The sequence below is a fragment of the Pygocentrus nattereri genome, chromosome 14, assembly GCF_015220715.1.
Source record: "Pygocentrus nattereri isolate fPygNat1 chromosome 14, fPygNat1.pri, whole genome shotgun sequence".
Classification (NCBI taxonomy): Eukaryota; Metazoa; Chordata; class Actinopteri; order Characiformes; family Serrasalmidae; genus Pygocentrus; species Pygocentrus nattereri.
In genome coordinates this window covers 39061743-39086096 of record NC_051224.1, presented here as the reverse complement: position 1 = coordinate 39086096, position 24354 = coordinate 39061743, and the positions used below count along the sequence as shown (strand labels likewise).

At 44.1% G+C, this 24354-nt stretch overlaps 1 protein-coding gene across 7 annotated transcripts in view; it reads right to left on the bottom strand.

Annotated features, from left to right (window-relative positions):
- rbfox1 (RNA binding fox-1 homolog 1) overlaps nt 1-24354 on the bottom strand; it is a 398218-nt gene that overhangs the window by 341515 nt on the left and 32349 nt on the right. Inside the window, exon 1 of one of the 7 annotated variants that reach the window (XM_037544777.1) lies at nt 12811-12828. The exons of the other annotated variants lie outside the window; for them this stretch is intronic. Coding sequence (XP_037400674.1) covers nt 12811-12813 — 3 coding nt within the window. The 5' untranslated portion in view covers nt 12814-12828. Of the gene's footprint in view, nt 1-12810; nt 12829-24354 lie in introns of those variants that run through there. 7 annotated transcript variants of the gene reach the window in all.

The window sequence follows — 24354 nt, the reverse complement described above, 5'->3', positions numbered from 1 at the left end:
AAATGGCAAGTGTTTGGGGATTTAGAGGGAAAAAACCCTCCTACAGTCTGATGGTCTACTACAGTGCAGTAGAGGTACCTCAGTTCTCAATGGGTGGTTTTAACCATGGTGCGGCCGCTCTATTTAGCTGACATTTAGATGGTAGCCTGAGCTATGAAGCCTGCGATTATCTGCTCCGGAGCCAGCTGATGGCTGAGTAATTGAAAAAGTGGTTTCTTTCAGCAAGAATGTGTGCCAGCTCTTTAAAGGATGGAGCAGGTCCTGGAGTCGGCGCAATTGTTGGCCTCTCATGACCTCTGGTCCCCGAGCATTAAGGCAGGTAACAGACGGAGTGCTAAAAGGGCCAGATCCTTCGGGGAAGCGAAATTTAGGCATTGTGTACCGTTAATGAAATTGGAGGCCTGTGGCAAATCAATTAATTCCGATCCTTAATGGAATTATGCAATCAGGGAGCCTTGCCACATTTCAGTCCCTTTTTTCCCCTCTTTTTTTTTCAGGGCCAGCCTGAAAGTAGCCTGTCTCTGCGAGGTGCTGCAGAGGCTTGGGTTAATTGGCTCTTGTTCTTAGTGATCATTTAAATGACTCTGATCTGTGTCCGTGGCTATTGATGGGTAAGGCCTGGCTCAAGGGCCGCTCCGCACCACCCTGAGCCGCACATTAATCTTCGGTTTCTTTCTTCGCCTGCAGACAACAATAGAAAGAAAAGTGTTATTATGGCCACTTCGCTACCTTATTTCTTTCACTCGTGTTACTGTGTCTTTCAGCAACTGGGAGCGAGAGGGGGAGAGCGAGTGCATGTAATGGAATGCTACTGCGTGGCCAGTGAGAAATGACTGTTCGCAGCCCAGCCATGCTGGCAGCCTTCTCTGCTGCACACGGCTCCTGGCCAGAGGTTTTCATTAAGCAATGCTTCAGATCTTCTGTTCCTTGTGATATTTCTGACATTTTACTGCCATTCCTCTCTTCTTATTACCCAAAGGAAAACGTTGAGGGGAGGGGGGAGAAAAGGTTATTAGGGCTCCCGTTCTTCTCCTCTTCTGTTCGGGAACAGCCGAGACCTGTGTTTGCATAGAACCTTATCAAACAGTCCTTTCCTCTGTTTGATTCCTCTATTAGCGCCAAATCTGCCCCAGTCAACACGCAGCGACCCGCATGGCCTCCCCCAACATGCATAGAAAATGAGACCATTTTACAGACTAGCTCAGAATATGGGCATTTGGAGTAAATCAATACATAATTTCACAGACAGCATGCAATGAGATTGGGTTTATTATCTCTGTAATGAGAGAATTGGGCTCAGAATGCATCGTTCTGGCCCATAACACCGACAGTGTGGCACATGAGGGAGGCAACCACAGCCGCAAGCAAATCTTATGGAGTATTTCTCTCAGTGCTTTGTGTAAGGAATTCACAAAACAAGAATCGAGGAGCAAAACAACAAACTGGCAAGTGGTATCATGGGTTCGCCTGGCATGGCAGAGACCTTACAACACAATAAACACTGTATTAAGAGAGATCTAAGAGCTCAATATTAACAGGATTTGCAATCTTGCAATCGTATTCAGAGGATGAATCTGATGATCGAGCTCAAACTTGGTAAGGGAGGATGTCAGCGAATACGATTGTCATCATATCTTCATTAGTAAAGTTCTAAAACATCCACCTGGACCATCTTTTTAAAATTGTTAACAGTAATATGTAAAGCAGTATGAAAAACCTCTGCAAAATCTGCTCAGATGCCACAACTCTGACTTTTATCATTTCAGGCTTTACAGGGCAGAATTTTCTGTACAGAAGTATTTAATTATCTGGATTTCTTAATGAATGGTTCCTAAAATGTCCTAATGTGATAAATAAGGACAGCTTGTCCATCAAGGACCTTCTGATGCCAGAATGTTGTGCATGTAGCTTAAAACATATTAGTATGACTCGGATAAAGTTCAGAGCACATTTTAGGAGTCATTCTTGCAGAAATCTCAACAAAAAACAGCTCACAAACCAGTAGCAGAGCTGTCAGGTCATGAACTGATGAGAAAGTCACTGGTGCCCAAAGCAGGACAGAGGCTGAGGGTCTGCTTGAGGCCAGACACTTTCACACTGAGCAGAAGCTCCTGCATTATATATAGCCAGAATGGATCTATGGCCTAGATGGGCATGTGTGGGCGAATAGGAAAGACATTAGTGGGTAAAAGCAGCCAAAGAGTGGGCCAGACTTCCTTAAAATGAGCTGTTTTTCCCTCTTCCAGGCAGGGAGAGAACATCATGGAGGGGTTGCATCACACATCCCAATCAAGCTCATACTAAAAGAGGTAGGATGGAGGCGCCCGAACCATTTTTAGCACAGCCTCTGCAAATAGGGAACAGCTGATTTACACAAATGATCCAAATTCACGGCGAATGCATGTAATTAAAGAATCAGGGATGCTAAGAAACTTGTGGGCCTCGAGAAACTGCAGTCTGCATTTCTCATTTCCAAGTCCAGGCATTCAGAAGCGAATCGCTGGAGGATTGAAATCATTCAGCATGCATCAAGGGGGGAAAAAAGCACGAGCTATCCTGAGACAGGTGCTTCGAAAAATACTCTTTCCCGAGCCGAGACCTGGCGGAGTCAAAGGAGGGCATGCTGCGAGGAAGCATGTTGCTCTCGTTTTACATGTTCAGTCCAGGGAGACCTGCGAGATTTCATCATTTCTCTAATCCAGACAAGGCTGAAACAAACAGCAGTGGCTCGTCTCCTCTCGTTTTCTGCCTGGCACGCACAACAAGCTGCTAGCAAATTGATCCTCTAGTGCCATCTGATGGCGCGCAGGGCTAGGAGGAGGAGAGCCCCTGATAGCGGAGCTGGGCTCAGAGTGCCAGACTATTCTAATGGCCCCGGCTCTGCATTAGCATAATCCCTATGGCATCTGTAGAGTGGAAGCTATAGAAATGCAAAGTAACTGTAAATATATATCTGAGCCGCCGCCCTCCCCTTCACTTGGAGTGGAACTGACATCATCAGGATTCTCTTCATTCCGCCTTGAAGTCGAGCTCTAGACTTCAAAGACAACTGCGTCTCTCTCTCCCCCCTCTCTGCCTCTCTCCTCTCAGACGCAGTGCGGTCATCAACCGGCACTCCTGATAGATTCTCTCTCTCTCTTCCCCCCTGCGGTAAGAGAGAGAGAGTGGAAGCAAGCGGGAGAGAAAGAAAGAGGGGCTCTTGGTAAAATAAAGGCAGTTTAACAATTCTCCCAGGTCCCCTCAAATGTCTCGCTGACACTTCAAATGGGCCTCTTTCATCTCCTCCTGCCACACTTATCCTCCATCATCCCTTCTTCATCCCTCCTTCTCACTTAATCCAGCTGTTGTTGAAGAACTTCCTCCCGTCATTTGCTTATCTGCCGCCACACTGTGATCCCTTATCTCGGGAGCTGAGTGCCGCACAAATGACTCGCTTTAAGAAGCAGGCAGGAGAGGCCGGGTCTTGACTCAATAACACATTTGTTAGTTTTGCCTGCAGACTGAGAACATTCAGGGCTGTTTATGCCATTAATTTGTCCAGGCGAAATGTCAAGCGCTTTAAAAAAGGGTAGTAACCAAGTTTTGATCACGTTTCGCAATGTGAGACAGTCTTGCTCAAGAAGGGTACAATATCTCAAAGTACGCCTGTCAGCTTTGCACCTAAGGATGATCATCTAAAGACAGCAATGGTGTGTTTTAGCAGTCCAGAGGCTCGCCGTGCAACTGAGATCCAGGTTCGGGTTCTTTGTAATCCACTCTCTGGCCGTGATCCTGCTGGTAAGAAGCTTCGCACGGTGGCATTTAAAGCAAGGCCACCCAGAGAGCTGTTCGAAAAGACATGGTGGCTGGATTCACATGCATCTGAAGGGGGATGCTCTGGCCTTCACACTTCTAGGGTTAGCACCATTGCTGTGTCTAAATTCAATCAGACTAAATAAAATAATAAAGAAAAGAAAGGAAAGGTAAAAAGGACCAGACAGGCCATTCAAAGCAGGCATAGTGCATATAATGACTTTTACAAAGAGGTCAAATGAACTCGGTCTGGTCCCCACGCTGTTGTTGAAATCCTAAAACCTGTAACTGATATTGCGAGACTATTCAACGCTAAGTGGCTGGCCTGTTTACCCTGTATTGATCACTTTTGCAGATGCTAGCAAGCGGAGGTTAACGAGTACATCCTTTTAAACCTGAACTCAGTGAAAGCGTTAATGAAAGGGGCTTGCAAGGTGAGATGCCACCTACAAAACCACCAAACATGAACCCAAATGCATATTTCCACGTTACGAAAGAGAAATCTTTTCATTTACTGTTCTATGCCGTGTGAATGTTATCACAGGGTCCTGGGTAAAAGTCAAGCCCACATTATCCAGCATGCCTCACTCATCTGCAGTGTAAGAAATGCAAGACTCTCAGCCTCACCAGCAAAATCTCTTGGTCCCCCTGGTGGCTAGCTTCAGCATTTTAAAGAACTGGTCAGTGGGGAGCTCCCACTGCCAGTAGTCTGCTCCAGTACTGTGTGGTGTGTGAGACTGTCATGTACAGTACACTGCAATAATACAAATGGGTGTTTATATCACATCAAATATGATGAAGCATGTAGTGTGACTGCCTAAAAGGGCGACCTCTGATGATCTTCTGCAAGTAACTACATACCTAATAATCTAATAAGCCCAATCTGCTTCAAATCATCGCAGGAAGCGATTCTAGTGATGAACTACATGCACCCGCACCGAAAGGCTGGTACATGTTCCCAGCTAAGGCTTAGAATTAAGCAGTATGTGCGCCGTACGCCACAGTCCTCAACTTCATTCCCTGACATCTGGGTATTTTTCACCCCCTGATCCGTCAATAACCCGTGCATACTTAAGGCACAGACAGCGTCGGGAGTGTCAGCGCTGTGGGCGAGCCAGGCTGCATTAGAATACAGCTCACTTTCAACCCTTCGATCCTATCTGTTGTCAGTTTCAAGACAAATTAAACCTCTGTGGATTAAAATGTTAAACAGTGCTCTCGGCCGTTCACATATTCAGTCAATACTGGCATATGTTCACATCACATTTGATCCCATGCTGAGCTCTAAGAGTTCCAGATAGCCACCCTCCCTCCTCACCACCACCCTCACAGACACCCACCCACCCACCCTTCCGCCGGTTGGTCACGTGTTTTACTCCATCTTGGCTGAGCCGAAGATTTTCTGCGCCAGTAACTATCTCTCAATTTGCATCCCCCAGACGATTCCGAACAAATCTTGTCAGGATTCAGCCATATCTACCACTTTATTGCCTCAGAGAATTCAAAACCGCTTTCAAAATACACCCGGCAAGACTCCTCGGACCAGGTTCGTTCTGTACATAACGCCGCTGCGGATAAACAAATCAGGATCCCTCTATTTCGGAAAGAGAGGGCTGTAAGCGACTGGGAGATGCAGAGTGTTTTGAAATGTGAGATGCAAAGCCTGACAGACATTATTCTTATTCTTACGCACACAAATAGGAGGGGGGAAAAAATCCCTTACAGCTTTTCCCAGCGCCCGGCTACAGTGGCGCCTTGGCCCGGACTCACATGTTTGCTGCCAAACACACTTCGCTGTCAGGCTTTGGGAGGAATACAGTCTATCAAGCACTTCCAGTCCTCCTGCTTTTTAATCCCAAGCAGCAAGCTGCGGAGATTAAAGGCAATGAGTGCACAAAGGTACAACATCCATCTTTTACTCAACATGGTAGCAGCTGCTTGTCTCAGTGTTTTGGATCCTGGGAAAGAGGCAGGTGGGCATTAGTTAACCGGTATGTATTTCTCATGTTGGCAAAAGGCCTCGTCCGCTTGTATTTGTATTTGCCATCTCTACCTGCCTGTTTTAAGAACAGATCGATTCAGGCCGAGCAGGTGCACTTTACTTTGGCACGAGTTGCGGAGCAGAGTTGATTTTTTTTTTCTTTCATTTTCATAAACAGTTTTTTTCCTGCCTGTCGGAATATGGAGATCACCTCCGTGACCCCACCTCGATTAATGAACACATGTTTATGAGCAATGTTATTGCAAATAGCTCGGGCAGGGAAAGCTTCCGCTGTTAACACGCTTAACCTCTCGGAGCGCTCCGGAATATCAATTGTCCCAGCGTCACGCGCCACGCCATTAACATCTTGACATGCCTTCCACTTCAAGTCGGCAAGCAGTAATTTCGCCGCGTTTTACAGCTCCCAAGCTCGCCGGCACCGAATCACCTTAAACACTATGCAAATGGCAGAAAGGGCAGCTTTGATGGTTAGCCATGCCCTCTGTGCCAACGTCGCAATCAAGCATGCCGTTCAGCGGCAAGGTGGCCGTAACTCAAAAAGTCAGGAAGGTGGGGAACAGTAAGACCCCCCCTCAAAGAAAGCTGAACACCCCCTCCTCCCACCCACTACCCCGCATCATACGGAGGCTGGCTGATCAGCATCAAGCAGAATGTTTTCCTTTTTAATTAATCGACTTGTTGACGACAGATGGAGTGGAATGTTTTGGAGACGAGCTGCAGATGCTATTCACACCCCACGGATCCCGTGGATCGTGAAACACTGACAGTTTTCCATCACAAATAGCCGCGGCACACAAGAAAATACTCAATTGAGAGCTGATCTGGAATGTGGAGGGCTCTTGAAACGGCACAGCTTTGTGGAAAAACGCATGTGCATCTGCTTCCCTTTTAAAACGCATCCAGGCCATTTGCAGAACAGTGCAGAACACTGTACCTCTAATTAACCCGCCAATATGAAGCTTGAGGCTGTAAATCACAACAAACGTTTGTGCTCCGGTTATCAAAAAACATTATGCATGTATTCAGTGAAGGCACTCAAAACAGCAAGCGCACTCTACCTCCTTTATTAGCATTCATGACTCCAAGACGATAATGTAATACTACCAAGCCTCCTCTCTCTCTCTCTCCCTCTCTCTCACTGTCATTCTCTCAATCTGTATCCTTCTCAGGCTCAGCAAGGATAAAGGAGCCAGCCTAGCCCAAAAGTGATCACTCTGGGCCAGGAGATGGCAGTGATAACAAAGAAACGGCATCTCTCCCCCTTCCTACTTGACACCCCCCTCGCGGCTCTCAGTCAATTCGTACAGCATAATGAGAAAACGCCTCGTGTTTGTTCATCGGCTTTGCCTCGAATGAAATAACCCAGGACTGTTTAACCACCTTTATCGCCAAAATGACACATTAAAATTTCACACCCAGAGTGCGTCGCTCCCATTAACATAGCAGACGGCAGCCCGTAAGGAGCAAAGATGGCACGGCGGACTGTTGTTTCCAGAAATGTCAAGGTTATGGTCAAGACAATGAAAAGGCAGCGCTTTCGTTTACAAGACGGAGGAGCCGACGTAGGGAAGGCGACAGGAATCCCATTTTCCTCTTGCTGTGAGCCTGATTATTTGCATTAAGAGAAGCAAATTCAAACATCCTATAAACGTACAACAGGCACTGGAGTGCAGGCAGCTTCTTCATTCCATCCAAACACCATGAAACAAGCGATAAAGCCCCCTGGGTCCCTCCTTTTGTGTCCCCCAAGTAGGAACGGCTTTTAAACTCCTACAAAAAACCCGTCCCGCGTTTCAGGTAGTGCTCAGAGTTCTCTGCGCCCTCCGGGGTCTGTCTCGGAACTCTGAAGTGTGTTTAAAACGTCAGAGTAAACAGGGGCGCCAAAGCGCCATCAAGTTTCGAGGGACTAAATTATGCATCACAAGCCGTCTTCAAGCAGCGGGTGCGTGACCACATCAGCACACGCCTCACGCTTCAAACGCGGCTGTGATATGCATCACAATGTATAGGAGTTATTTTCTCTGCTAATCTAAAAATGAAACGTCCCTTTTATCTATAAAGCTGCTCACTGCTCTGCGGGGACACAAGTGACAGGAGAGATTAAAAAAAGAGATAGCCGAGCTGGAACAAATAGATGTTCCGGAAAAGGTGTGACTACTTGACAACAGCGGCCGCGTCCGCGGTTTGTCTTGGTGTGTAAATAGGCCAGGTGTAGCAGGAGCACAATGATTCATGATTCGATTAGGCGACAAATTTAGGCATGATAAAATCTCTAATTTGGTTCGATTTTTTCTGAACGTCTGAAGAAAATTTAACTTTACAAGAAGTCAAGGCAAACGCTTCGGGCTCAGAAGGATGTTGTGCTCACTTTTGGTTTGGCAGGCCTAATTAGGTTTCGCCCATGGTTAAACGCGAACATGGAACATGAATGGAGTGCGATTGGTCCAGTATGACTGGACATGATAAAATAAGCCTGCCAGACAAACTGTTCTGCAATTAGGTCAATGCAGCATATTTGTGAGTGAATCACAGTATCAAGGAGGGTCTTTTGAGCTGGGAATTTTTCCCACTCACTGGTGTTTGGTGATGTAAGCAAAACACAGATGTTTTGAAAGCGGGCAAAAGTTGCATCGTGTCCATAAAGTACTTACATCATTACTACATGACCGTTTTCAAACTTCTCTTCATCCCCTTAGGTTCAGGGGATGTCCGGAGCCACATGCGGCTCTTTTACTGCTCTGTCGTGGCTCCACAGCTGAATCAGATCAGTAGGTAATAATAAAATAATCCTCCTCTACAGTAAAATGAAGCTCTGCTGATCCTTCAACACAGTTTAACAGTAAATGGTCTTAAACGCTGGAGTTAATGTAGAACTGCTGATTCACCCTTTAACCCTGAAGATCAGCGCAGACGGCTGGTCACCATAGCAACACAGACAACAGTCTCGCCCAGCGATTAGCTAACGAAACGGCAAAGAGAGAGATTTAAGACGGACATCGATAATTTGGAGACGAATGGATTTACTTGCATTTCTAATCACGGTTTCCTGATACGATTAATCTGCAAAGAGAAACGGTCAAACACTAAAAAGTCACAATGCTGAGATCAGCTTCTCATTTGCCAGCTTTTCTTACCAATGTTCTCATTCCACCTTAAATGTCTGGTGCCGCAGACAGGATTTAAGGTGGGACGGGAAAATTCAATCAAGAAGCTGGTGAACGAGACACTGACTTCCGCTTCGTGGAAAACCGAACATTGAGAGACATTTTACAAAAAACTATTCCACTGTTGTGGAAACGTTTCCTGCTGTAGATGCAAGAAAAGCAGTTATACCTGAGCTAAAGCAGAGCCAAGTAAGCCTGTGCTTTCATTTATATTTTTTAGCCTGTGCCAGGACATACTGAGACATATTTATGTTAAAATGTTACTTAAATAAAGGGACATAAAATGTTATTTTTTACAGAACACAATGGCTCTTCTTAAAATTTGGGTTGCGGACCCATGCCTTAGGATTAACCAGGCCGTTTCTGCTATTTTGTCCTTGAGACAAATATGTAATATTTGTCTCATATGTAAATGGCATATGTAAATGATCTCTATTCTGATTGGCTGCGCTTCATTCAAAAAGCAGTCCAGGTCGAAACACTCCTTATAGCCTCAGCATGAATGGGCGGGGCTAAACTGCTCTAACCTGAACAGGCAGATATATAAATGCATCACAAAAACAATGACTCTTCACAGCTGCCCAGCCAAGTGGGAAGTGGGACTATAAGCCATACGATCTGTTATAGATATCAAACAAAAAACTAAATTGCAGGTAATTTGCAATTTGGAAAATTGTGCATTTGCATTCAGCGACTTCATCATTTCAACAACACTCATCAATTTGTCTCCACACTGAGGCATCGTACAGTAGAACAAATGACAGCAAGCTGGTGCTGATGCTGCCGTAGTGACGGCAACTTTCAAACCCCAAAGGTCACGCAGGGCATCATCTCAGATCGGTTCGCAGGTTGGCGGGAGCCGCTCAGCCAGCTTGCGGCTGCTCCCTCAGCGGATGGCGGGGATGTCCAAAGGAGCCGGGATGTTGAAGCCAGACCAGGGCCAGGACTCGCACCCCAAACTGTGCAGAGACACCTCCAGTGAGACTGATCCCCACCTCGACTGCCTGGCACAAACGCAAGGCTCGCTAATATGCCATCAAAGGCCACGAGCGCTGAAAGAGCCGTCTCATCGAAACACACTCGGCCATCACTCCCGGCCGCTGTCACTGTCTCGCACCCTCTCCTCCCATAATGTGCTGTATTAGAGGCAAGGCAAAAGACGGTGGTTTCCATTATGCCAGCCTCATTCAGAAGAGAAAAAGCCAGACGCAAGTGACAAAAGCCACTGAGGCCTGATTGAGGTCACCGTCGTGTTCCAGGAGGATTCAGCAAGGCGGCAGCAGCCATATGCCTTTGTTGTTGTTTGTTTTCTTCCACTGACCTACTTTGCAATTTGCAGCTTCATTAAATATTGTATTGGTCAGAATTAACGAGATGTCAGAGAGTGAAGATAGTGCCCGAGCCCATCAGACTAAAGGAAATGCATAAACACTCCCACCAGACTCTCTTTCTCGCCCTGGCTGTGCCACTCGCTCTCTTTCTCTCTCTTTCAGGTGTCAGCTCTTTGACTCCTCTCCAGTGAAAGATTAGCCTTCACTTCCCTCGGCGTAGCCATCACCCTCCCAGCACAGAGACAGCACAGCTGACATATTCAGCGGTTGTCCAATTCTCACAGCTGGGCCGTCCACCTAAGCACAGGCACGCTTGTCTGATCGGTACTGACCACAGCACAGCAATAAGTACCCCTTAACTCTTCGAGATCTAGAGGCATCACTGTTATTTTGCTATACATTTGATTTACATTACATATAAAGAATGTAATGTTATGTAATGTGGTCTGTGCTTAGGGCTGTCAAATGATCAAAATAGTTGTGATTAATCGCTTTATTTCTCACAGTTAATTGGCTTTAACCCTTAAAAGCCTAGAGGTGTTGTTGTCGTTTAGCTATATTTTAACTATAAATTTACAATGCATTATTTATATGTAATTACAAAGGCTGCCAAATAATTAAAACAATTAATCATGACTAACCACATTATTCAGCACAGTGAATCGCAATTAATCGCATTTTATTCCAAATTTGACACAAACATTTTTTTTCCAACTAAAAAGCAGTATTTAGTATTTTGTACGGTGACTTGCAAAAGCTGTAATACACTCTAAGTGTAAATGAGTTAATGCATCAAGGCAGCTTTCTTCAAAATGTTGGGCACAATTTCGACTTGCCTGGAAAAAATTGAAATGTGCCTTTTTTATTTAACAGTAAATATGGTCTGTGCAAAAGTTTTCTTTTTTTCTCAAATAAATAGCAACTGTGTATTGAAATGTGTTCACTGTAGAGAATGTTATTTTCAAAGACTACAGGGTTCAGTTTCACCAGCCACACCCAGACATGATTATGGCCAGACCTGCTGAATCCAAACATCACTTAAATAGAGCCTGTCTGGAGATGTGAAGCAGCTAGAACGTCTCTAAAAGCAGCAAATGATGCCACATTCTAAAGAGATTCAAACACAGATGCAAAACACTGCAGTCACTGAAATCTGGAAAGGGTTACAAAGCCATCGCTGAGGCTCTGGGACTCCAGTTAACCATAATGAGAGCCATTATCCACAATTGGAGAAAACCTGGAACAGTGGTGAACCTTCCCAGGGGTGGCCGGCCTACTGAAATTTCACCAATAGCGTATCAACGGCTCATTCAGGAGGTCACAAAAGAACCCAAACAAACATCTGAGAGGGCACCAACATCTAAATACCCGCAGCCACACAAATCCACAATAAGGAAGACACTGGACAGAAACCGGGTCCATTGCTGACCAAAAAGAGCACAAAGGCTCATCTCATATTTGCCAAAAAACATCTAGATGACTTCTGAGACTTTTGAGATAATATTCTGTGAGCTGATGAGCCAAAGGTGGAAGACATGGGTCCTGTTACATCTGGCGTAAAACTAATATTGCATTGCTCCAAGAACATCATACCAACAGTGAAACACGGTGGTGGTAGTGTGATGGCCTGGAGCTGCTTTGCTTCTGCAGGACCTGGACAACCATGAATTCTGCTCTCTATCAGTAAATCCTCAAGGAAATCGTCCGCCTGTCAGTTAGTGACCTAAAGCTCGAGTGCAGCAGGATAGTGATCAAGCAACCAAGCCAAGTCCACCTCTGAATGGCTCAAAAGAATCGAAGTCCTGACTTTAGATGCGGAGGCAAGACCTTACATTGGCAGTTCATGCTCAAAAACCCTCCAATGCAGCCAAATTAAAAACAATTCTACAAAGAATAGTCGGCCACATCGCCTCCACAGTGATGCACAACACTCACTGCAAGTTGTCTCAAGTATTTGACTGCAGTTGTTACTGCAGAGGGTGGCCCAATCAGATTTTGGGTTTAGGGGTGCAATTACTTTTTCACACGAGTGACACAGGTTTGGAATACATCGATCTCTAATAAATGTACTTATCATTTAAAAGCTGCATTTGTGTTTACGCTTAAGACGCTGTCTTATATTAAAGCCAGCTGGATGATCTGAAACTAATGGGACAAATTAGCAAAAATAGAAAAAAAAAAAATCAGGTGGGGGCAAATACTTTTTCACAGCACTGTATCTAATTGAATTAACTGGTTATTAAATGAGTCACTTTCACATTCGATTTTGTCAAATTCAAGTCTGACCTTTTTCCATTCGTTTCAATGGCAATAACGACAAAAATGTGACAAAAATGTTTCGCGGAAATTCAAAAATTGTAATAAAGTTATAAAATATCTCTCCTACTCACAAACACAGGTGTGGTACAGAACACAACATGATGAACTGCACATCGGAAATAGATCATATAAAACTGCAACATGCTTTTATCGCCGCTGGCCATCACAGCGCCCCCTAGGGGTTTAACGGAAACATACTGACCATTTACACCTATGGTAAAGGAAACATGCAGCACCTCAGCTCTCGGAGGATTTAGCGTCCTTGAGCCAGGCAGAAGGACGCGTCCGCGTGAGGTGTTCCTGCCCCGGAGCTGTAGCCTGCACCGACGTCCTTTCGCTCACACTCAAATCCGTGGCTTTAAAGTTGGCTCGAGATCCGTGAGGCAGGCAACCTCCGGATAAACGCTGCTCTTATTTTCACCAGGTTATATGCAAAGAGCATATATTTACATTTTTTTTCTCCTAGCCGTTTATCTGCTGCTGCTCGGGCTGAAGAGCACGAGCCCAAAAGAATATCTTGGGCTGTCTCTGAATACTAAATACCCTCGCCCCCTTCGCTTAAAATAGGAACTTTCAAATAATACCTCATTAATGAATCAATTCTGCTCTTCTGAACATTGAAAATACTCAAAGATATTCAAATCGTCTTTGCAGGACTCGGCAAGAGGGCTCATCAGAATGTTATCCAAGCAGCTTAATTCTTCTATATTCTGCCAGCTTAAAACTTTGATGATTACACAGCGAGAGGGAGGGAGCGAGAAAAAAGCGGAGCTGAAGCCAGGATATTTCTGTCATCCAAAGTAAATTTAGCACCTTGTCAGAAACGCTCCTGCCACCGGTCCAGCTACAGATCTATATTTACGCCGGACTGGTCGATTTGAGAGAATTCTGATAGATCACTAACGCTTGCGTTTCGTCTAATCGGGCACATTTATCAGACGTTCAGAGATTCATTATTTGCTCATTTATCATTGTGTGATGGAGCATGATTGTAATCAGAATGTCTCATCGCCCTGCAATTCCAAAATTAAGCCTAATAAGTGAACAAGAATTAACGTAATGCAATGGTGAAGAATTTATTAATGATATTAATTACAATGAATGCAGCGCTGCGCTGCTTTGACAAGTAGATGGCAAGACAAATTCCGCACTTGTAGTATTGAATGTCACTGCTGAATTGGTCAAGACTGAGGACTGTATGCACCACCGAGGCATTATAAATCATCTCCAAGGAGAGGGTTTGAATGGAAATGATAATAATAGACTATAGAAAGAGAAAATTATGCTTTCCAGGGTTTTTGACTGGTGCTATGACAGGTACTTATACCAAGGTCAGGAGGTCAGCACAGACAAGACGTCCACCATTAAATGTTAAGGTCGTTTTAGAAACTCTGACTGCCCATCATTTATGTTCTGTCTGTATAAAGGCTTAGAAGCCTCCATTATGCTGCATATTCGTGTGTGGTGCTTTCACCCCATGATTACTACTCATGGCTGCATTGCCGTAACCTAATTAGCAGCTATGGCGGTCTGTAGCTGTGGTCTCCAGCCCTGGTCTGCTTCCTCCAGTAGCGGTCTGCATGGGACTGCTTTTTGAGACCCGCTTCCACAGAAATCGGAATCATTTATCCTCCTCCCACTCGTAACTGAAACGTTTGGTCCCGCTCCCACCTCCCAGCCGTTAAGGCGAACTGACATCCAATACCTTATCAAATACATTATCCTCTGCTGAAATAACTCAGCAGTCACGGTCATCAGGCTCACTGTGAGTAATTTCACAACTGGCTCACACTCCACCACAAACACGCCTGCCCCCCCCCATCGCAGGGTTTGGGCCCCGCTGCTCTAGGCCTTCTACAATGGTCAGATTCTGACCACTTTGAAGCTAGCAGTAACGCTGATGTGTGTAAAAAAAAACCCAGCTGATACGCTCTGATACACTCATACCTGCACCACATCACCACTGCCGTGCTGAATAGGCCACTGCCCAAATAATATCTGGACACTAGAGATCCTGACCAGTGATGAATGGCGTGGAGCAGCAGATGAGCTACAACCTGCAATTGTGCACCCATAAAGTGGACCTTGAAGGAAAGCGCAGCTTATAATGTGCACGGAGTAAAGGTGAATAGTACTTGTGTATTCCGCTTAAACCACTTAGTGCAAGACCCTCAAGCCCCCAGGCTGCAGAGGGCTGGTGAAAGACAGACTGATTAGCTATCATAAGTGTTCATTTATGAGTGCAGAGTGAACTAATCCATCATAGCCGCACTATTAAAAGTACATGCAGACTGGAGTTAACATGCAAAGCACTACACACACTTTTCTCAAACCTGCACTTGATGCATTTGCATTTGCTCTATTTGGACATTATGTAACGCAGTGTTGTGCTGGATTTGAGCACAGTGACAGGAGTTTACCTTTCTGGGAGAGAGCCAGCTTTCATCAGCAGCTATTTCGGCACTAGCTGGGGAAGAGGCAACGCTCTTTTCAACTTCCTCCCATGCAGACGAAAGCATGAGCATGAATCATCAGGAAAGCCTATCTGTGCCTCTGCGCCTCCAGGAGCGACTGTGTGTTACGCAGTGTTTAGGACGCCACAGAGAGGTAAACACACTCAAACACGCCTGCGTGATGACGGAGGCCGCACAGACAGGGAAAGGCAAACAGACAGAACTGATAGATTCTTAACTTTATAACAGAGGCCAAGAAAGCGTCTTCCGTCTCTTCTCTTCTAAATAGGTGTTTTCCCAATGCTGTCATGTTTATATGATCTAACAAAGCCCAAAAGAAGATTTCCTCCCAAAACCTGGCTTCAGGATATCAATCAGAGCACCGCTACTTGGTTTAAAATGCGTCTAACTCATAAAATATACTGTTACAATTGAATCAGCTTCGTTCCAAAAGTTGATCTAGCTGTTTAAAGACATTTTACTAATTAACGGCTTTTTAAAAGAGGAATTTTGTGACCGCTTTTGGCAGATCTTACACAATTGTTCACTTATTTAAATTAAGTATTACACCAAACTTTAATTTAGCTATACTTGGCTCGGTTAATCCTAATATCCTGCTAATGAATTAAAGAGGCCCTTGCTTTCTCTTCTTTTCTCACAAGGATGAGGACACTGCTTAATGTGGAGATCCCCAAGGGCCTCGCAGTGACGTTATGCTTTTCCTCAAACTAGAAAAAACTGCTGCCCACCTGAAGAGCATCTGTAAAATTTAAAAAATTCAGTTTTTCATATTAAACCACATTCTTCTCGTTTATTTCAGGGCTATGGACATCAGCTGTTTGCTATAGACATCTTAATCTCATTTTGAGCTCAAAATCACCCAAAGTTTTTACAGCGTACGTTACATTACTAAAAGTCTTACATAGTTACCAGCACATTAGAACTAGAAAAGCACTCCGGCACAGGGCTTTTATTCTGACATGCTGCCACACTTCACTGAGAGGGCTTTTATTTTGATTTGTAGAGTGACAAATTCCATTAATAATTAATACAAACGCAAGGTGAGAAAGATTAGAAATGAGCAGATCAGAGGGACGGTGAAGGTGGAGCAGTTTGGAGATAAAGCCAGAGAGGCCAGGTTGAGATGGTTTGGACATGTGTTGAGGAGGAATAGTGGAGATATTGGGCAAAGAATGTTGGAGATGGAGCTGCCGGGTAGAAGGAGAAGAGGTAGACCTCAGAGAAGGTTTATGGATGTAGTGAAGGTGGACGTGGAGATGGTTGGTGTAAAAGTAGAGGAGGCAGTGGATAGGGCCAGATGGAGGCAGATGATCCGCTGTGGCGCCCCCTAAAGGGAGCAGCCGAAAGAAGAAGAAGACAAACGCAAAGTGAGAATGACGTTTACTGCATTTTAGATGCCTCAAATTTTAACAGACGCCTCAAATTTTAACAGATGCCTCAAACTCCAGGGCTTTTTTATTAACAGCTATGTTTTCATTCCATACACAGTGAACCGGAAGGTAACACGAATGCGGACACTGGTTAGGTCAACGGAACCAGGAGCACTGGACGGAAGCTGACTGCATTATGTGCGAGGTGGATGCTGCGACATCCACAACATCACCTGGACAGCTGGTCGATGAGGTCGTGCTAGGCTGTTCATTTCTTACTAAGCATTTAGATAGTGAGGTGAATGTACGTGCTCACAAACTGCTGCGGTGCATCCAACAATAAAGGCAGCTTCTTTCACACAGTGATAGCTCCAGTTCCACATGCTGATCCGGTTTACTGATCAATAAGGACATGCACCCTCACCAGATACCCTAGGGCTGTTTTGATTGGACAACTAATTCCATACATGGTGAATCAGTATGTAATACAAATTCAGGCACTGGTCAGGTCAGCGGTACCAGGAACATTGAAAAACGGATCGAATTATGTGTGACATGGATGCTGTGACATCTATCATCTGCTAACCAGGTCAGCTTACTTTAACCACGCCGTTTTCCAAGACAGCAAGGGGATAGTAGGCCACTGTGGGCCCACCGATGGGAAAGCTGGCCGGACACTGGCTTTTTGCTCAACGTTTTCCAGGCAGCCCACTGATGGCAGACAAAGGCGGCAGTTTTCATCACTCATTTTCCACACAAGGTCCAATTTTCTTATTTTTCCTTCATTTCTTTTGTAAATTAGTTTAGTTCAGTAACATCATAAAAAGCCAGTTTTACAGCTGTAACCAGTCTAGTGCAGCATCAGCAACATGTTCAACAAAATCAGTTTGTCTTAGGCCTAGTCATTTCTTTCCTCTCAGTAGTTTGTGATATTCCTCTTAGTTGATTGTCCCAAATAAAAGGCTGTGTAAATCTGTTTGAGGAGATCAAACACTAGTTAGCTCTTGTAGGCAGAACAGTCTGGGTGGTCCGAGGGTGGACCAGCAGCGGAATACAGTCAGCGTGGTGCCGGCTTTACCGAGCCAGCAGAGCTGTTCCAGATCCTGGTCCGCTGCCCTGCATGCTGCCGTGTTTTCCCACTGTAAGAGCAGTAAGCAGTGCAAGAAATTGCAATTTGGTCAGAGTTTGGTCAGTGAACGAGGAAGCGGTGAAGGTTTTTCACTGCGTCACGCCAGAGCACGCGATAAACTCAGCCACGTCTTTTCATTCTCAGTTATAAATGAACTGACAACATGCTAGAGTATCCAGAACGAAAGGAAACTCTGGAGTTCGGTCTTAACAGACGCCTCCAATCGTGAAAATCTTGCAAGGTGCTGAAGCACAACGTCCAGCGAGCCTGGTGTGCAGAGCTGGCAGCTGTGGGCTGCCGGTGACTAATGAGCAAACGTCTGTTTCTCAAAGGAAGAGTGTGGGTTTATAAAAGCGGTAAATGTGTATTTGTTTCGAATGTTTATCAAATTTATCAATTGTACTATCTGTACTAGGGTGGTTCTACACAAACGACCACTTCTCTCTCCATAGGAGTCACTGGTGTTACTGGTCGTCATCGGTGTTCCACATAATGAAGGAAACACCAGAGACGTTTTTTAATGATCATTGCATTTTACAGAAGATCAAACCACACGCTGTCCATCAGGGAACGTCCACTAAAATATGGAATTTAATCCATTTGTGTTTCTATTTTTTCACAGTGACCTCAGAATAAAGTCGGTCACACCAGTGACGTCACCTAGAAGCTTCATATGAGATCATGAGCTGAATGAGAAGATCTCTGAGAACTGAGAGACGCAGTGGACTCACCATGAGCTTTTCTCCATAGATCCTCAGACAACAGGTCAGAGGAGGTCAAGTGACGTCACCGGCGTGACTTTTATTTCAAAATAAGAGTTTTAGTTACGCAGTGACACCAGTGACACGACTCCTGGGGAACTTTCATTATATATTTTATATTCATTTGGCATTTTTTTATTTATGTCATTTAATTGATATATTCCATAGTCATGTAGAGATTAGATAAAATTGCAGAAAAATAAGTTTTTTTCTTCAAAATATGACGTCAGCCTTCACACGTGACTGGGGACGAGCCCGTCTGTGGTAATTGGAATTCTGTATAATTGATTTAAAAACCAATGTTGCTAAATTGAGGCTGAAGAAGGTGTAATTGTTAAAATAACTGAAAAATTAACCCTAACGTGTCTTTATAAGTGTAATGTACTGCCATCTGTGGCAGTTACAGACAACTACACGCCTTGCTGAAACAAAAATCTTTATTATTGGTCAATTTTTTATTCAAAATTTGAAAAAATAAACTTCTGAGGTAGACAAGTCTGGGAGTTGGGATCGACCCTTGTCCCATGACTCCGAGAGTCAAAATACTTTAAATCGCCTCTTTGACTCTTTTGACTTTTTTGTCAACTTTTTTTTTTTGTTTGTTTTTTATCGTAACTGGCCCAAGGCCCATTTCGATGGGGAGTGTGTCATACAGTAAAGAATCTGAGTTTCAGGAGTGTGTTTGTTTATTTAGCAGCTTTAAACACTTCTAATGCTACTCACCCGCTACTGTACACACACACTCAATACGCCTGCCTCTACACACCGCAACCGCTCCGCACCCCAACTCTACGTTTTCTTCATGATGAAGGTTGCAATCGACGGTGATTATTCTCCCGCCATTCGAAACGTCTGTTCCAACTTAAATGGTGCTGCATTTACTTTCTGGTGCCTACACACCATCATGAAAGTAACTGCTGCACCATTTAAGGTGGAATTTTAAGGTGGAATGGGAAAGTTGTATGAGCCGGCAAAAATCTCTTAATGTTTCTTTTCAAAGATTTATGAATTCATGTAATTTATGTAAATATGATTACAGTAGTGATTTCCACAGTACATCACTCTGAGTTTGCTCTCACCCGTCATCATGTGAAACCGTCTGTCTGATGGTGAGAAGCACTGAAACGTCAGTCGGCTGTAATTGCTTGTCAAGCTAAGCTGACATGACTTGGTAAATCACTGTAAAGTGTAGCTGCTGTAAAAACTGGGTAAACTAGGGTTAAGGATGGTTTAGTCTCTGGTGTATTCCTTTATCACCAGCTCTGGGGCAGTCTTGGTTAAAATGAACTGGAGTCGAAGAGAAAACACACACACACACACACACACACACACACACACACACACACACACACACACACACACACACACACACAAAAAAACAAAACCTCCATTTTTGACATTTTTCAGTTTTTGACATAATTTGAAAATGCCTGTTGTCTTTTACATTATATGTCATTTTCATGATGAAAGGACTAAAAGAAAGTGCCTAAAATGACTTGGAAAAAATGTCCAGTTCCATCGACTCACATTAAACGTAAAGTCTGTTTTTTCCTTCTCCTGTAAAGTTACCATTTTACCATTTTAGTTGTATCAGATTCACACCATTGTGCCAAATTTTCTTGGTGGAGTTTCTATTCCACCTTAAATAGAGCCACAGTATAAACTTTACCTGGTTTAACCCTTAAATGACTTCAGATATACACTTGCATGTATATGCATGAATTTAAACATTAGCTCATATTACTTGGCCCGCAATGCTGTCGATACACCAAGAAATCTCCCGGCTCTCCCGATTACCCACTCCAGCACGGCTGACTGGCACAATTTTTTAAGGCGAAATGCAGCAATTGGACAAAACTGACAATGGGACAACCTGGAAAACGGCTAATTCCCTGAGCACTACTGTAACTACTGACCTAGCAAAGCTCTTTAAAACACACCCAGTGAGTTAAAGAGGATAAAGACTCTGAATGGATGGTTGATGATACATTAAGGGTTCTGGACCCTGTCCCAAGCTTAACCACCACTACTGGACATGCAAAGCAGTAGGCCACGCAGGGCCAGCGTTATGTGTATTATAAATGAGCGCCGCACCGCTGCCCTACAACTAGTATTTTCACTAAAGGGTTTCATACTGCAAACCCAGCAGGTACACAAGCACCTGTTTATCAAATTGCCTGGTGTTTCTGCTTTTTCTCATCCCAGCACGTTCCAACAATATGCAAAATTTTCCCTCCCAGCAAGAACCACCGCATAAATGAGCAAAAAAACATTTCCATCCCTGGAAACCCTCATTTTCTCTATTGATATTTACAAATATCAATGTCATTTCCACTCTGAAATGTGCAGCCGTGACAAACAAGCGAGCGCCAGGCAAGGGCGCGATCAGAAAGCAGATAAAGCCTCGATCTATCCCGCCTCCCAGGGGGGCAGTATAATGTTTCCGTGGTGCTCGCCGAGCACTCGTCTCGTCCGCACAAATCCCGTTGAAGTGGAAAGAAGCGCCTCTGAGCACATCCAGCCCGCTGAGACTTGTCCAGCAGCGAGACGGACTCCAGACAGCGGCAGAAACGGTGGGGAAGACACAGGCCTGCAGCGGGCAGGCTGGTGAAATCCTGGCTCCACATTAGCACCAGCACTCTCAACGGCCTCAATAAGGACCATATTCTACATTTGTCTTTGGCTTTTTAAAACATACTATTTAAGAATTTCCTTTATTTTTATTATATATGCTGTTGGGGTGCAACCGGTCAGGCGTAACATCATGACCACCTCCTCGTTTCTACGCTCATTGTCCACTTTATCAGCTCCACTTACTGTATAGCTGGTCTTTGTAGTTCTACAGTTACAGACTGTAGTCCATCTGTTTCTCTGATACTCTGTTACCCTGTTCTTCAGTGGTCAGGACCCCCATGGACCCTCACAGACCAGGTACTATTTGGGTGGTGGGTCATTCTCAGCCCTGCAGTAACACTGATGTGGTGGTGGTGGTGTGTTAGTGTGTGTTGTGCTGGTTCGAGTGGAGTTTTTAAACACTGTGTCCACTCACTGTCCACTCTATTAGACACTCCCACCTTGTAGATGTAAAGTCAGAGACGACAGCTCATCTGCTGCTGCACCGTTTGTGTTGGTCATCCTCTAGTCCTTCATCAGTGGTCACAGGACGCTGCCCACAGGACGCTGTTGGCTGGATATTTTTGGTTCTCAGTCCAGCAGCAACACTGAGGTGTTTAAACACTCCAGCAGCAGTGCTGTGTCTGATCCACTCACACCAGCGCAACACACACTAACACACCAACACCACGTCAGTGTTACTGCAGTGCTGAGAATGACCCACCACCCAAATAGCACCTGCTCTGTGAGGGTCCATGGGGGTCCTGACCACTGAAGAACAGGGTAACAGAGTATCAGAGAAACAGATGGACTACAGTCTGTAACTGTAGAACTACAGAGTGCAGCTATACAGTAAGTGGAGCTGATAAAGTGGACAGTGAGCGCAGAAACAGGGAGGTGGTCATGATGTTATGCCTGACCGGTGAATATGGGCTTCTGCGCCCATCATAATTCATTTTTTGTCTTTTCTCTATTGATCTGTGTTATCTGTGTTAACACCCTCTGTCACCTCACTGGGAAGAGGTGGGGCCAAACTGCTGTAGGTCAAAGTGTTCTATGTAAATGTGACATCACAAACATGACCTCAAACAGGGCTGCTTCTGCAGCTTCATTTCCACGTATGAACCATATTCAACCAGACATCAGTTTTCCCTGTTATGTTTATTCAGCTAAACTAAGCTGTCGCCTTTTTCCCTTCACTCTTCCACGATTTTCCACTTTTCCTTTGTGTGCTGTGCTTCCTCGGGGGCCGGCGTGCAGTGGGCTCAGCTATCTCGATCTGTGTATCCTTGCACGGCGGTAACGAGTCGACGAGGGAATATTCATCTGCGCTCCGCTTCCATTTGTTCTGGCCGTGTGATAGAATTTCCAGCATGCGATTAAATATGCAGATCCAATCAGGTTTTTTTTTTTTTTTTTTGGGAAAATCAGTAATACAAGACGCTCTAAGCCCACTAGGTAAAAAAAAAAGAGGAAGCTATGACTCGGAAAAACGGAAAGCATGAAATCAAAGGGGCGCTTTGAAGGCAGCACATTTCTGCTTCTACTGTGGCCGGGGCACGGCAGAGCGCTTAATGTATGCTGCGACTTTTGACTGGGTGCACCTCTTATGATTGCTGCCTGCAGCTATTTTCTAAAACACAATGGTAGGAGAGCTTTAATTATTTTTGGCCTTGAACAGCTAATATACTTTTAATTGCTTGCCATTTCCCAAGGACCGATTTATCTCCCCGACGTCTTTCCAGTAAAGTGTTCATAATTTCGCCGAGGTTAAGTGAACAGACTTCCCTCCTAAAATCCCATTTCAAACACCAGCGGTAATGAGAAGTATTGTGTGCTCCCTGAGCCCGAGTCGACTTTTAATAGTAGACGCCAAAACACAAATGGCTGGTAATGTAGCGCAAATCCTCTGTGTCACACGCTCACTGGCCATACTGGAAACAAAATGCTGTATTACAAATACTGCATTAATAAAAATACTACAGTCCAAAAATAACCTCCGGGAGAGTCTTTAAGGTGATGCGGATTAGTAGGAGTGTAAAAAACACAACACTGGACTGTTTCGTTCAGTACAGGCCTCTGAATTCAATGCATTCAACAGACTGGACTCGGTTTAAAACGGTGAGCAAACAAGCCCACGGTGAGGGAGACCCCCGTCCTCTTTACCTCAAAAGGAGAGAAAGGAGGGAAAGTGTTCATGGAGGATTCTATCAAGTCAGAGATGAAACATATTTTGGGTTTTTAACTGATCTTGGACTTTAGACGAAAGTCCTGTTGCTTTAAACGACTCTATACCTTAATTATGTTTACTTTATTAAAACAAATGACTAAATATTCCATTTTGTCAGCACTAAAACAATCAGAACTCTACGGAAACTACACCAAATGGTTCGGTAGTGACAACTTTAGCTCAGAACTCAAAAACACACAAAAAAAATCATATTATTTTTCACTAAAACACAAAAAGGTTTACTTCATTGCAGAAAATATGATTCCCGAAGTGACAATTCTCCGATTTTGGACACGTTTACATCAAAACAATGGGATCTAACTGCTCACCATGTGGCCATCAGGGACAGGCATGCGGTCTCACGTCCTGCTCTAAAATGCAGGGTGTGGCTTAAATAAGGCTCCGCCTTTTTAAAAATCTCAATCTTTTAACTTCGCTTCAAAAGACATAAAATCAAAGGTAATCATTGCTTTCACAAGTGTAAAATGAGTTGGGGTTCATCTTAATAGAACATACTCTACAGATTATGATGCTAAATATATATTAGGTTATGTATTATCTCTACTAAAGCCTTGGGTTTAAATGGATCATAACACAATCCTTGTAAATATCAATATAAGTTCTGAACGCTTCATTGTTTTTACATAGGTTTTACTGTGGCAACACAGTTTGAACTAAATTTGGTAAAATGGTCCAATAAAAGGACAGATTTTTAGACGTCTTATTTTAAAATATCGGTATTAAAAGATATATGGGTCGTCCATTTTTGTGTTCCTAGCGTTTACAGATATATTACACTTAAAAAACATGTCAGGGTTACAGTTTATTTATATTTTGAAATAAAACAATGTTTTTTTTTTAACAATTGCACCTTCCTGAGCCTCAATTTAGCAATACTGATTTTTAAATCAGTCATATGTAAAGGCGTAAAGGCCATATTTTGAAGAAAAAACACATTTTTCTCCAATTTTAACTGCAATAATCTACATGACTATGAAATATATAAATTAAATGACATAAAGAAAACGAACTAAAAATAAATATTATAAAATATGTAATGAAAGATCCCCAGGAGTCGTGTCACTGGTGTCACTGCGTTATAAAAATCTCTTATTTTGAAATAAAAGTCACACCGATGACGTCACTCGACCTCCTTTGATCTGTTGTCT